General features: G+C 35.9%; 1 protein-coding gene across 3 annotated transcripts; it reads left to right on the top strand.

Moving 5' to 3' along the window:
• Window positions 1-798: 798 nt before the first annotated feature.
• tfdp1a (transcription factor Dp-1, a) lies at window positions 799-13,541 on the top strand. Of its 3 annotated transcripts, none has more exons than XM_016562799.1 (11): window positions 799-905; window positions 3,686-3,770; window positions 3,856-3,922; window positions 4,099-4,202; window positions 6,342-6,463; window positions 7,574-7,739; window positions 7,890-8,105; window positions 8,185-8,336; window positions 8,435-8,601; window positions 8,696-8,774; window positions 12,248-13,541. In XM_016562799.1, the coding sequence occupies exons 2-11, from the start codon at window positions 3,759-3,761 to the stop codon at window positions 12,387-12,389; spliced, it is 1,227 nt and encodes a 408-aa protein (XP_016418285.1). In that variant the 5' UTR covers window positions 799-905; window positions 3,686-3,758; the 3' UTR covers window positions 12,390-13,541. The 3 variants fall into 3 exon arrangements, with proteins under 3 accessions (XP_016418285.1, XP_016418286.1, XP_016418287.1); XM_016562800.1 differs by lacking the exon at window positions 799-905 and adding an exon at window positions 2,047-2,232; XM_016562801.1 differs by lacking the exon at window positions 799-905 and adding an exon at window positions 2,285-2,302.
• The last annotated feature ends 1,268 nt before the right edge of the window (window positions 13,542-14,809 follow it).

Raw genomic sequence — 14,809 nt, 5'->3', positions numbered from 1 at the left:
AAAAAAAAAAAAAAAAAAATTCTATAACAATTTCATGTAGTGCAAAATACATATGTCATCAGGACTTATATCTTATACAAAAAAAATACAAAAAAGGTATTTTATCCTAACAATACAATTAATCATGTTCTAGGTTTAACTATCCTTTTATTTAAGCAGGAATTTATTTGTTTTTATTTATTGAGATTATCTCTTCTGTCTGTTCTAAAAAAGTCTATTAAAAAGCGAAGAAAAGTGTTTACTTCTTAATTTTAAATATTGAAGTTCAATTAATTGTGGATACTTTTGTTTACTTTCCCTCAAATAGTGCTTAGACTTTAATTGAGCAAAATTTTTAACATAGTATCTGTACTTAAACTTATGTACAATTTCTCGGTATATTTTACACCCCTGCCTAATAATAATACAAATAAATAGGATAACATTTATGTTACAGTGCAAAGGGGAAGCGGTATTAATGTACATGTATCGTAAGAAAGCGCTTTTAAATGGTTAACTAAACTTATAAATACTGATAGTAGCTATTATTATAGACTTTGACTCTGATTATCAAAATTTATTTGATATTTTATCGACATAAACCTTTTGATTAGTGAGTTTCTCTTTATTATTTACAAGCATTCTTACGCACGCTCCGCCCTCAGACGTAGTGGGGTGGGATCCATTGAAATTAACCAATGAGAAAATTTTAACACAGGTACTGTAGAGTCTTATCCAATCAAAATTTAGTATAGGCGTGGCTTCCGTATTACACTCCCCCGACGTCATGCGCATTACTGTCCAATCGGATTTCCCGTGGCGTAGACACCGCCAAGCTCAGTTTTACAGACACAGAGAGGGAGCAGTTTATACTGTGCGCTCCTATTCATTCAGCTCTAGACAGTTGAAGGCGGATGCAACCGACCGTAAGTGGGACCAGTGGGGGCTTTGAGCCCACGCAGACAGCCTTGACCGATATTTACTGTATTTAGAATTCATCATTGCATAAAGAAGTTGTCATTTATCTGCGTTTGAAAATGATAAGATAATTTGGCATGAAATAAGTGCGTTTGCCAGCAAAACCGGTCAGTAACCTCAGCGTGTAGCTGTATAGAATTATACATAATGGAATCTATGATCGTTAGTCTGTGAACCCCTTAGTCCGGTTTAATTATCACTTATGTGAAATATTGAAACTGTCTGTCTCAACTGGCTTGTGTTAGCCGACAAGCTAACCCATGTCAAGTGCTTCTGTCAGTGGCGTGCAATGGGAAATCCTCAATGATTTTTACGCGCATTTGGCCATTGCACGAAAAAGCTACCAAACCAGACGTGTAGCAAACAATAGTATGTAGATCCTAGATTGATTATATTAAAGCTTCCCACCCAGATGACCTTGATTTGAGTGGAAGTTAGCTTACTAGCTCGCCTGGTCGCTAGCTTAACAACAGCTTTACCATATTCGCTCTAAAGCGTTTTTTTAAATACTTTTGCAAAATGAAAGGGTTGCTGTTGTTTAATTTGTATAACCGTTGCTGTTGTTTAATTTGTATAACCGTGAGGGGTTTATTAACTAGATAATAACTAGTTTAGGTCGTCATAAGGACCTGTCACTTCAGCTAGCAGGCTATTAAAGCATCACTGCATGATGGCTTTGCTTTAGCTTCCATGTAAAATGGCTGCCAGGCATTAAACCAAATCCATCCTGCTAGTTATATTAGTTCTGATGAGTTAGTAAACAACTATGTCAAATTTTAAACGATTATTTTCCATTTTTGAAGGACTATCTGTCGTCTAAACTCATGCTGTAGCGAAGCCAATGAATTGTTACCCTCCAGCAGAGTAGTGTTATGACTGTCAACTCTTGCTGAATATAATAGGTCGTTTCTATATACTGTTCCTAAGATAAATTATAGAAACTTGTTGTAAAAGAAATCAATAATTTTAATTCTTTTCTGAAACCATGCATGAGGATTTCACAGTTGCCATGCGTCTTTTATGTGCATACTTATAACATCCGCATCCATTTTGGGTTTTATGAATGTGCACCGATCTTACAATCAAACATCTCCCAAGTGCAAGCTCGTTCCAAAAGCATGACCATTCACTGCACATGGGTTTTATTTTTCATATTATTTGATTTATCTTTGTTTCCTGTTTGAGAGATGGGCTTCAGACCTCCTCTTCCTCTGTCCTCTTGCTAACTGGCTATGCCAACAAAAACCACCTAAGAAGGCAAAGGGCTTCAGGACTGTAAGTTCAGAGGAAAGTTTACACACTTCATTTCCAGATGGCCATTTAAGTCCGATCCGTTCGCAAAACGGTACGAGCACATGCACAATACTCGATCTGGTCGCATTTAAGCAGGAGGGGCACGTTTTGATCACATTTAGAGCAGGGTTTCGGTGCAAAACGTGTTTGAAAGACAGCTAGCTAACGGGGCTAACACGCTTTATTATAGTACATACTGCTTCGATTGTGCATTATGTTTGATGCGGAAAGTATAAACGAAAAAAACGGATTGTTGTTCTGCTTTATGCGTTTACATGGTTTTTATAACTTCGGACATTGGCCATGAATATTTCCTATATTTAAGGGCCCATTGCTTTTGCAAAAAAAAGTTACTTAAAACGACAGGAACTGTTGCATATGGATGACTTTCAGAAGATTGCATGCGGTTTTTGAGTGCACGAGTTGAAATTTTGTTGTTAAAAAGATGGAAAGATTCGTCGAGGTCTTTGTCTGGTAATATAAGCTGCACGAGTGCTGGAAGCAATTCGGCGGGCCTCGTTTTCATCAACTATGGCTGTCTCTCAAAAGCTTGTGAGCTACCTACCTAGACAGCATTTTAAAATAAGTAAACCTGGAACTCCATTAAGTGAACTGTGTGACAAAGAACCCAGCTCTTTATGTATTCACACTGTCCTTGGGTTTGAAAGAGGACTCAAATCTCATTTTAATCCACCTTACCTGTGACAGAGTTTCAGTCCATTTCACACAAACACTAGCAAGAGTGCTGTTGTGCAGAATATCAGCATATGACCAGAATATCAGATGATTGCAAGTTTACTGTATTGTTGCATATAAGCAACATCATACATGTAATCAGTATTGAGTAAAAGGAACCAAACCATCAAGTGTTTAATACAAGTCATTATCATCCAGTAAAACATTAGTTTTTTTCTTTGAATATCTTAGAAAATGTATGTTGAATCTTATAACATTTTGATATGAAAATCTTTGTAATATTTTAATAATTATGCCTATAATAAGAATATAAATGTGCTGAACCTTTGAAGTTTGAACCCACCTATAATGCCTAATAATGTTTTCTTGGTGGTTTTCAGACATGCAGCCACATTTTTTTTTTTTATTACATCATTTATTGTGATCATTTATGTGGCATTTTGAATGAATGCTGGTCCTGTCTTGTTCGCAGAGCGGTTTGGCATGAAGGCAAACCTGAAGCCTATCATAGAGACGAGCCATGTCTGTCTGAACTGATCATCTGTGAATCTGTTCATAGATCAAAAACCACCCGATATACTTGTTTGAAATCCCATTGATCATTGCATGCTTTTGGCGGTTTTTGCTAATGAAAACTTTCCTCATTAGTCACTTTCTCTGTGAGAAACAAAGATTTGTGTAGTAACCTTGGTTACAGTCTTCAAGTGTCCTCAGCTTTTGTGTTTCATTTCTGTTGCAGAGACATTTTGTTGTGGAAATTTGGCTCGGGTTTTTCAGCTAGACCAAGCATCTATTCCTCAGCCCCAGGGATCATGGCCAAAGATGTGAGTATTCTCTAGCTCTATTAGATGTAATCCACTGAAAATAGAGTACAAGTCAATGAGTTGATGGTCATCTTGTTCTCCACAGGCTGGTCTGATTGAGGCCAATGGGGAGCTGAAGGTTTTCATTGATCAGAACCTGAGCCCTGGCAAAGGTAAGAGGAGCATTAAGAGTTTGTGAAGATAATAGTGCACTGCATCAGCAGCTGAATTTTTTTGAAGATATTCAAGAATGTTTGATCTTACAGTAATGCTTCACAAAAGCCCAAACACCTGCTTGACCTTACATAGCACTGCATTACGTTGTCCTCTGTGAATACTACCCCTGCAGGTGTGCTGTCTTTAGTAACGGTGCATCCACAGTCAGTGGTGGTTGGAAAACAGCTGTTGCCAAAAACACTGGGCCCTTCCAACGTGAACATCGCACCACACATGGTAAGTTTTGAATGGAGTTTGATTGCATAAACACTGAAATGTAAAGATCACATAAGCGTTATTCAGACCACACTTAATTCCAATTTGTTTTTCAGGTTTAATCTCCTGTCTTTCCACACGCTTAAACAGCCAATGCTTTAATCGGATGTTTGTTCTGACATTGTGTAGAGTTTCTGGTTTTATCAGTTACTTTTACAGGGCTCAAAAATAGCAGTACACACTACTGTTCAAAAGTTTGGGCTCAGTAAGATTTTTATTAATATTTTTGAAAAGTCTTTTATTGATTTTTTGGATTAAAAAAACTGTAATGTGGAATATTACAATTTAAAATAGCTTTTCTAAATTATTATATTTTAACATGTAATTTATTCCTTAGTTCAGTCTTCAGTGTCACAGTGTCTTTAGGAATAATTTTAATATGCTGATTTGGTGCCTGAGAAACATTTCTTCTTATTTTCATTGTTGAAAAGAGTTGTTCTGCTTAATATTTTTTATGAAAACCTTTTTTTCCCCATGATTCTGAATAGAAAGTTCAAAAGAACACAATTAATTTGGAATAGAAAACGTTTGTAACATTATCAATGTATTTGTCACATTTGATGCATCCTTGCTTAATAAAAGTATAAATTTCTTTAAAAAAAAGGATTCTTACTGACCCCAATATTTCAAATGGTAGTGTATATCTTTAAGGCTCTGAAAAGCATATGCTATTATATAGCCGTATATGGTTTTCACTGAACAGTTTTTTGATGAATGGCCTTTTTATGCCTATAGTTTTGCTCCATGACAGCCTTAAACGTCACTGGCATATTGAGCCAAACATTACTGATTTAATTTTCTATCCATTTTAACTGTTTCTTACATGAGGATCAAAAATGTAAGATCATCATGTAGGAGAACTCAACCTTTAGCAAAATACGGCAAGTCACATTTTTGTTAACTGGCACAAAGCTCTTACTTTGGACATGGGCCATCAGGCCTTTTTTATTTTTAAGTCCTGCAAGTGACGTTTGTTTATGACAGCTAAGAGTAGCCAGGCTCAATATGGGAAGAGCTTAGGAAACTGGAAATAAAATTGCCTCTGCTCTTGTAGTGTTTTACGCATAGCTAAAGTCATGATGTTGAACACACACCATCTCCTGAACGAAGAAAGATAATTATTTGAATTCTGATCTAGCAGTTCAGGGTGAAACAGATTTCCAAGAATGGTTATGTTTAGTTCACAGTTTTATTAATCCACATGGAGCAACACGCAGTAATCATTGAAGGAGTGAGGTACAGTATATCCTTCTCAGGGATGGGAGCCAGCTTTGAGTTTACAACTGCTTTAATATATCCAAGGGATGCTGCTTTTAATTGCTGGAGAGAATCAGGGTTTGTTGGAAATTGAAGCAGGCTTCCCATAACAACTAAAAAATGAAACAAACTAATTTAGAAAAGAGAAATTGTTGGCTTGTTTAACTGACGCTTGCTGTTTAGCCACCTGCATATTCACAGCTGCTGTTGTTAATTCCTTGCCATATGTCAGTGAGAATTGGAAAAATGTCATATGTAGCCAGCATAAAAAAGAAACATGTTAGCTTGCATTTGTCCTAGTTGAATAAATGTTCACCTTCCTTAACATCAGACTTTTTTTTCATTTAGATATCATTATAGTACAGCTCTGTTTAATATTATATGTGACCCTGGACCACAAAACCAGTCTTAAGTCGCTGGGGTTTATTTGTAGCAATAGCCAAAAATACATTGTATGGGTCAAAATTATAGATTTTTCTTTTATGCCCAAAATCATAAGGATATTTAGTAAAGATCATGTTCCATGAATATATTTAGTAAATTTCCTACCGTAAATATATATCAAAACGTAATTTTTGATTAGTAATATGCATTGCTAAGGACTTCATTTGGATAACTTTAAATGCGATTTTCTCAATGTTTAGATTTTTTTGCACTCTCAGATTCCAGATATTCAAATAGTTGTATCTCGACCAAATATTGTCCTATCCTAACAAACCATACATCAATGGAAAGCTTGTTTATTCAGCTTTCAGGTGATGTATAAATCTCAATTTTGAAATTGTTTGCTCTTTTTATTATGTTTGCCGTATTGTCTCCTAAACCTGATGGTCTCTATCACAGATCATTAGCACACCTCAGAGACCCAGTGGCTCCAATGTAATCCTAATGAACAGCCCACACACACCCAGCTCTCAGTTTATCACCCAGAGTCAAGCATCGGAAGCGTCTCCGTGGTCCTCGGGGTAAGTCTTACTTCAGCAGGCTACTTCATAACATGTAATGACATTTCTATTTCAGAAATAGATTCATTGGAACCAGGTGCATTTCTGTTCTTGAATGCTTTGTATTTTTGTCTTCAGAACGGGTTCAAAATACAACATGGCCAATCGCCTGTGCAAAGAAAATATTATATCTAAATGTCAAAATATTAACAGGTTTTACAATTTGTATTTACATGAGACAAATCAGTAGTACATTTATTATTGTTTGGCAACTTTTTAGAATATTTTTACTTTATCCTTTATTCAATATCAAAGAAAGTTTGATAAATAATTTTTTTGTAGTTTGATTATAATTGTATAAATTAATTTTGTTGTCGTTACTATTGTTAATTGGCTACAGTAAGAATAAGATACAAACAGTTAAATGATTTTAGGGATGGAATAAAATTATAATTAATTTATTTTTTAATGTTTACATGTTATTATTAAAAAATAATATGAATGAATGAATAATAGTAATAATAATTATCATTATATCAAGTCAATTACACAAAATGACTTAATGTCGGATAGGACACTCAAGATATAAATTTTTACCATCAGGAGAAAATTCCCCGAAGTGTCTATCTTGTCAAAATCCACTGTCCATTAAACATATTTTGCTGGACTGTAATACTTCTACTCTTGTGGGAATTATTCTGTTGATACTTTTGAAAAGGTTTTTAATCAAGTAAATCCAAATATAATGAAGTTTTTTTTAGAAAAAAAATGATCTTAATCATTTCTTATTTAGTTTTATCTTATTTAGTTTTAATTTTGAATAACTAAACCTGGCTCTTGTCCTGAACGTAGGCATAGAAGGTGACATGTCATTAAAAAAGGAAAGAAAAAATATCATGGCTATAGTATTTTAACTTCAAAATCATAGAAAAATATTACATGAAATTTGCATTGGTGGATATATCAGTTTGGTTTTCTTCCAAGATGAACCATGGTGGCACTATAGAACATTTTCTAAGGAAAATTCCCACAAAGCAGCAGCAAAACATTTATTTCGGCTATCCTTTTTCTGTCATCTATCATAATGTTAAATATTGCGCAATAATTGGTTTTTGTTCTGCTTTTCCTCAGAAAGAGGGGTAAGAAGGGGGAGAAGAATGGGAAAGGCCTCAGACATTTCTCAATGAAGGTTTGCGAAAAGGTCCAGCGGAAGGGTGTCACAACCTACAACGAGGTTGCTGATGAGCTTGTGGCTGAGTTCAGCTCTGGTGATAATCATATCTCCCCTAATGATGCGGTAAGCCGCTTCCTGTGGCTAGGCATTGATCCAGAGCTTTGTTTGTTGAGTGCAGAAGACGTGCAGCTCTTTAAACTGATTAAAGAGTTGCTCATTTACATATATCTTAAATGAATAGTGCTTCACTTTCTGTGTGTTGTCCCCTTTCAGCATGTGTATGACCAGAAGAACATTCGGCGGCGTGTGTACGATGCACTCAATGTGCTGATGGCCATGAACATCATCTCCAAAGAGAAAAAAGAGATCAAATGGATTGGCCTGCCCACAAACTCTGCTCAGGAGTGCCAGAACCTGGAGGTGGAGAGGCAAAGACGTTTGGAGAGAATCAAACAAAAACAGTCGCAACTTCAAGAACTCATCTTACAGGTGAGAAGATGCTCTTTTGTCTTATGAGAATTATTTTGACAATGAACTTGTTTTGAAAGTGAATGCGTTTCAATTGCAGCAAATTGCCTTCAAGAACCTTGTACAGCGGAACCGCCAGAGAGAACAACAGACGAAAAGGCCCCCACCTGCCAACTCGGCCATTCACTTGCCATTTATCATCGTAAACACCAGCAAGAAAACAGTCATTGACTGCAGCATCTCCAATGACAAGTATGATATCAAAAGCCAGACCATTTATGCTGTTGGTGACCTGACTGGAATATCAGAGATCCTTACTTTGCACACCTTTTCTCATTATTTGTGATCAGGTTTGAGTACCTCTTCAACTTCGATAGCATGTTCGAGATTCATGATGACATTGAGGTGTTGAAGCGCATGGGCATGGCTTGTGGTCTCGAGGTGGGCAAGTGCTCTGCTGAGGACTTGAAGACTGCCAGAAGCTTGGTGCCCAAAGCACTGGAGCCCTATGTCACAGGTTAGTACCGGCTGGTCACCACATCAGAGTATAAATGAAGTTGTGTGACTGTAAAGGTCACATGTTTAATTTGATGGGAATTTTTTGCGTGCAGAAATGGCACAGGGGCCTATCAGTAATGTCTACATGACAGGGGCTTCGTCTGTTAACGGAGGCCGCTATCATGTTGGGAGGTGAGTTTCTTTTGTGCACCTTTCAGTTTGCTCATTAATAAAATGAATGGAGCTGGAAACAAGAGTAGCTAATGAATCAGGTTACACTATGACAGTTCCCAGTAATGGACTACTGTTCATAAATTTGGTGCATTAAATTGATCAGAAATGACAGTGATGATACATTCTTATAAAAGATTTATATATCGAATGAATGCTGTTATTTTGAACTTTAAATGTATCAAAGAATCCTGGAAGCAATTAAGGATTTCCTCTGTTTTCAACTGTGATTGTAGGAAATGTTTCTTGAGCACCAAATCAGCATTAGAATGATTTATGAGTGATGGTGTGACAATGAAGACTGGAGTAATGGCTGCTGAAAATGTAGTTTTGCCATCACAGGAATGAAATCCATTTAATTAATTTAACTCTTTTTATTGATGCTATTCAGTCAGAGAGATATAAAAATTACAGTCTCAGTTAATAGTCCCAGTCTATTAACAGAGATCAAAATTAAATGAGTCAAAAACTTCCTTACATCCTTGTCCAAAAAAAATACAATTATGAATGCTAGCACCAAGAACAAAATAAAAAGATAAATAAATGAAATAAAAAAAGCAATACAAATAAGTAAATACAAATATAAACATAAACTGCAGTAGTTAGAACACAGGGTGGCCGCGGGTCCTTAAAAAGTCTTAAAAAGTCTTAAAATGTCTTAAATAAAGTTTTCCTAAAATAAGGCCTTAAAACGTCTTAAAATGTATTAAATTCAGATTCAGTAGGTCTTAAATATTTTGTCACACAGCCCCCCCAGGACTAATAACCTGATTAAAACTTAAGTGACAAAATATAATCACGCATCAAAACGCGCGAATGATTCTTCTGATTGTATTACATTCAGCTTACACAGCGATTGATAATTGATAGTGTATTTCTATTATAAATGTCGCGCTGTTGAGGCTCGTGCTGCCTGTCTCTGTGAGAGACTTCCATGGAGAAATCAAATCAAATGAGCGTAATGACACACATGAAGAAACTCACAGAACAAACATACTGAGGTAAAAATTCAAAATGTTTAGTTTATTTATAGCATGATATAGTCAAGTAACATACCATGACAAGGGATCTATTTTGCTGAATATTTTCACGATTGCAAATGTTACATTGATTTTAGTTCAACAAACAAGTAGTAAAGTATATGAAGTTACTTAAATTTTTAGACACAATTGACTGTTTTGTTCTATCTCACCAACAAAAATAGTTCCAAACAAAGATCAGAACAGAATTATTGCCACACCCGGCGTTTTTGTTACTGAATGATTACAGAATACAGTCGAACACCAGCTCGCTGTCCAGCCTCCGAACTACTTTAAATGGGTTAATGCAAGTTTACTGAAAATGGCTTGAGAATTGTACTTGCCCGACAGGACTAATAGCCTGATTAAAACTTAAGTGACAAAATATAATCACGCATCAAAACGCGCGAATGATTCTTCTGATTTTATTACATTCAGCTTAAACAGCGATTGATAATTGATAGTGTATTTCTATTATCAATGTCGCGCTGTTGAGGCTCGTGCTGCCTGTCTCTGTGAGAGACTTCCATGGAGAAATCAAATCAAATGAGCGTAATGACACACATGCTTAAAAAGTCTTAAATTTAAATTGTTCATATCTGTAGACACCCTGGAACAACTCTGAGGATGAAAGAAAAAAAAAGGGGGGGGGAGCAATGATTTGCACTTAAGTACATAAACACTTTCAACTATATATATATTTTATTTATTTATTTATTTAATGTGACGAGAAGAGTCACTAAGTAGTGTGAAATTTTTCCGTTTTACCAAGTATTGTAAATCTGATCTTTTCTATTTGAATAAGCTGCATCAGGTCATGCGTTCAATGAAAGTTGCTGGGTGGGGGAGGATTTTTCCTGTTCAGTAATATAAGCCTTTTAGCAATTATCAAGCAGAAGGCGAGTGCATTTGACTGTGAGGGTGACAAGGAAACATTTGTGGGGTTGAGTCCAAATAATGCTACTAGGGGGCATGGTTCAATATCTAAAATAAAACATTTGGAAATGTATTTGACAATGAATGCCCAGAAAGAAATCAATGCTGGTCAAAGCCAAAAAGTGTGATTTAAAGAGTAGCTAGAGCTTGTCGACACTGACACAGTTTGGATCAAAACCAGGGTTAATTTTAGACAATTTGGCCTTTGTCCAGTACTCTCTATGCAACAAGGTATGTACACAAATAAGGGCCTTGGACCATTCCTCGTCTGTGAAAACATGGTTAATTTATTTGGCTTTATTTTGGAGAGGTGAAAAGCCTGACTGCATAATAAATGAAAAAAATGTTTTCTAAATATTGGAGAGATGGTCCCTTTACAGAGTTTTGTTTCTAAAACTTTATTTGTTTAGGGGGTGCATAAGGGAAATGAGAAAATGTATTTCTTATAAATTTGACGAGTCTGAAGATATCAAAAAAAGGGTTTTGGGAAGATTAAATTTTTCTGACAGATAAGAAAATGTAACGAATGTATTCTCCAGAAAAAGATCATTAATGTTTACAGTGCCCCTTCTAAACCATAATGCGAAAGATCCATCTGAAATGGAGGGTAAAAAGGAAAGATTTTTATATGTAGGAGACAGGTTTGCCAAAATGTTTTCTAAATTGTTTCTAAATTTTAAGGTTGTGTAGTACTAAAGGGTTGGAAGAATAATTGGTTGTCTTTAAGAGCATAATAAAGCATGCAGGGACACTTGGGTACAGGAACTACATTCCAGGAGTAAATTACATTAAAAAAATAATAGAAAGTATTCATTTTTTATTGTCGTAATAATTCACAATATTACTCTTTTACTCTATTTCTGATCAAATAAATACAGCTATACCAATTAATCTTTGGGCCTTAACCTGGGCTGCTTTGACATCATTTCCCATAAGTAACTTTCTTTCAAAGAAAGCTGAGTTGAATTAAATTGTGAGTGACTTTTCTAGAAGTTACGATAAATATAGTTCTGTTACTGCTTTTTGCTTTGGTCTGGTTATTTGACAATAAGTGGAAAATAGTGATAATACTGCTTTTATTACTTTTTGAGCTAGGCATTTTATTTTCAAAAAATACTTTACCCAAACTTACAAATTCTGTCATTTTGTTCCCCAAAAGATATAATGCAGAATATTCATTCTGCTCTTCTTTTTTTAAATTTTTTTTATACAACACTAGTGAATTGCGAGAGTAACACTTTAAATCTCCAAAAATGTTACGGTACCATAAAAGTAGTCTTATGAAGCCGTTTGATTACTTTGTGTGAGGTGGAGGGAAAGAATTTCCGTGAATAATGACTTAAATTTTGGCCACAAAACGATCAAAAGACTTGAAATATAGCATGCGTGCACTATGGACTGATTTTGTTGTTTTGGAACAACAGGTACAACAGTGTCTTGTATTTCAGCGTGTTTCACTTTCCTCTGTTTCTCTGACAGTGACGGTGGGGCAGACGGCACGATGGCCTCCAGTTCAAACGACTCCCACTACAGCGGCTCTCGGGTGGAGACCCCCGTCTCTTACATGGGTGAGGACGATGACGACGATGACGAATTTGACGAAAACGATGACGAGGACTAAGCCCAGTCCTCGTTCAGCCTGTCCAATCGTGCACAAGTTCTTCCAGCTGCCATGTCCGAGGATTGATCAACCACATCGTTCTTTTTCCTCTTCTGCAACTCACCCTTTCTTTCACTCTCTGCCTGAGAAGGGCATTGAAGAACACGGGCTTTAATAGGATGAGTTGTTTTCATCCTCGTCTTTCTGAGCTCAGGACAAGCCACATCATCACAGGCTGTGTGCTTTGCCTGCTGGGAATGATAGTTTTCAGCTAAAGGACTTTACTGAAGTTTAGAGGTGTCACTTTATTTCCTGTCGCAGCGTTCCTACTGGATGTTATCCGCTCTGATCTGCGTGACCCTCTGAAACCTTCCCTCCCGAAGAAAACCCCACTTGCGTACAGCCGTACAGCGAGCTGTTGGAAAATGTTGTGTGATCTTTGTGTGAAGTAGTTCTCTTCTGTTTTTGAATGATCTTTTTAGTTGTTGTTGTTGTTTTTGAACTTGCTGGCTTGATTTGCATTCTGATGATTCGGAGACTAATGAATCGATGAACCTACAAAGCCGGCTGCTATTTTTTGCCCCATGTGGAGGGCAGGTCTTTGGATGTGTGGACTCTTCGTATGCTGACCTGATGATTTCTTGCAGGCTTTTTTTGTAGAATCTCTCCTCCCGTGTGTGTTCTGCTCCTTGGCGTTCTGCAGAGCGCTGCTTTTTTGGAGGACTCTGAGGAGTCAGTCTTTTTTCGTTTCTTTGTTCTCGTTTGGTTTCCGAGCTTCATAGGCCAACCTGTCCTAGAGACACTGGAGGACATCGGAGAAACTTAAGTACCTTAAAGCAATTACAGGAATATAAAAATGCTTTGTTTCTTAACCACATGATACCAAGATTTGTTTCTAGTGTCCTCTCTCCGCGTCAGTAATACATTGAAGCGTGTAAGATTATTGTTGTGTATTAAGAAGATATGGGCTTTAGGTCTCTCTCGACTTCCCTTTGAACATTTCCTTTAAAAAAAAAAAAAGCTGAATCCTTGTACCGACTCCTCAAAGTAACTTTTCTGTAATCTAATATAAGTTTCAAATTTAAATATAAAGAATGTTTTAAGAATCGAACTCGTGTTTATTTGCGACACTAATGTAATACTAATAATTTCAATAAACTTTTATTTTATATATGTGCCTAGTGTGACTAGATTTGCGTTCAGGAAGTTGACATGGCATAATGTTTTCTAATGCTTTCCCCATAGTGTTTGAGAGACTGTTGGTACCTCTTTTTAGTTGACTTTTTAGTTGAAGTAGCCACACTTAAAGCATTGAAATTAACTGTAAGAACTTAAATATTAGACAATGTTAAAGCTGTAATTTCCAGACTTGGACATATCTATATTAAATTATTTTCTTGTTTATGCTCTCCTCTGACATGTTTTGGTATTATATTGCTCAGAGTGTTTTATCGCTGTAAACGGAGAGGTTTTGCAAATTTCGGATTTTTGTCATGTGACCAAGTATGACAGAACAGTCCCTGAGGGATCCAGAGTCAAGCCCCCCTTCAGGACTCTCCTTCCTATCATTTCTGTCTTCATTATTCTGTTTGCAAAGGCTGTAAACAAGTCATCTTATTCCTTGAGTGATGTCTCCCATGAGCTCGTCTGTTTCAAAGTTGTTTGAGAGACAATTAGCTTGGGAACTGTTTAGAGAGCCTAATGTTAATTTGTCTTTGTTTGTCAGACTTTTCCTTGAGGATGACTCTACTTTATTAAAATAGGATTTGTTGTTTATCTTGTCTTGTCACGGTCTTCATTATTCTGTTTGCAAAGGCTGTAAACAAGTCATCTTATTCCTTGAGTGATGTCTCCCATGAGCTCGTCTGTTTCAAAGTTGTTTGAGAGACAATTAGCTTGGGAACTGTTTAGAGAGCCTAATGTTAATTTGTCTTTGTCAGACTTTTCCTTGAGGATGACTCTACTTTATTAAAATAGGATTTGTTGTTTATCTTGTCTTGTCACATACACTATACTGTTCAAAATTTTGAGGTCGGTAAATTTTATGAAAGAAGTTTGTTCACCAAGGATGCATTTATTTGATGCATTTATGTTATTCATAAAAAGAGTAATATTGTGAAATATAAAATTTTAAAATAACGCCTATTTGAATATATTTTATTTAATCTAACTTTATTTCATCTTATTTACTTATGTGATGGCTAAGCTGAATATTCAGCAGCTGTAACTCTAGTCTTTGTAAAATGATCATTCAGAAATCATTCTAATATGCTGATTTGGTGCTGAAGAAACATTTATCAATTTTTAAAATGGTTGTGCTGCTTAATATTTTTGTGGAAACCAAATTATTAATTTATAATTAAAATACAAGTTTAGTATAACTTTGCCAGAAAAAGTTTTAGAATTTTTATCATATGTTAATGTAAAAAATCTTGTGTAAT

This window comes from Sinocyclocheilus rhinocerous, unplaced genomic scaffold, assembly GCF_001515625.1.
Source record: "Sinocyclocheilus rhinocerous isolate Xijiao unplaced genomic scaffold, SAMN03320098_v1.1 scaffold289, whole genome shotgun sequence".
NCBI classification, from domain to species: domain Eukaryota; kingdom Metazoa; phylum Chordata; class Actinopteri; order Cypriniformes; family Cyprinidae; genus Sinocyclocheilus; species Sinocyclocheilus rhinocerous.
This window is presented reverse-complemented; position numbering and strand designations above follow the sequence as displayed.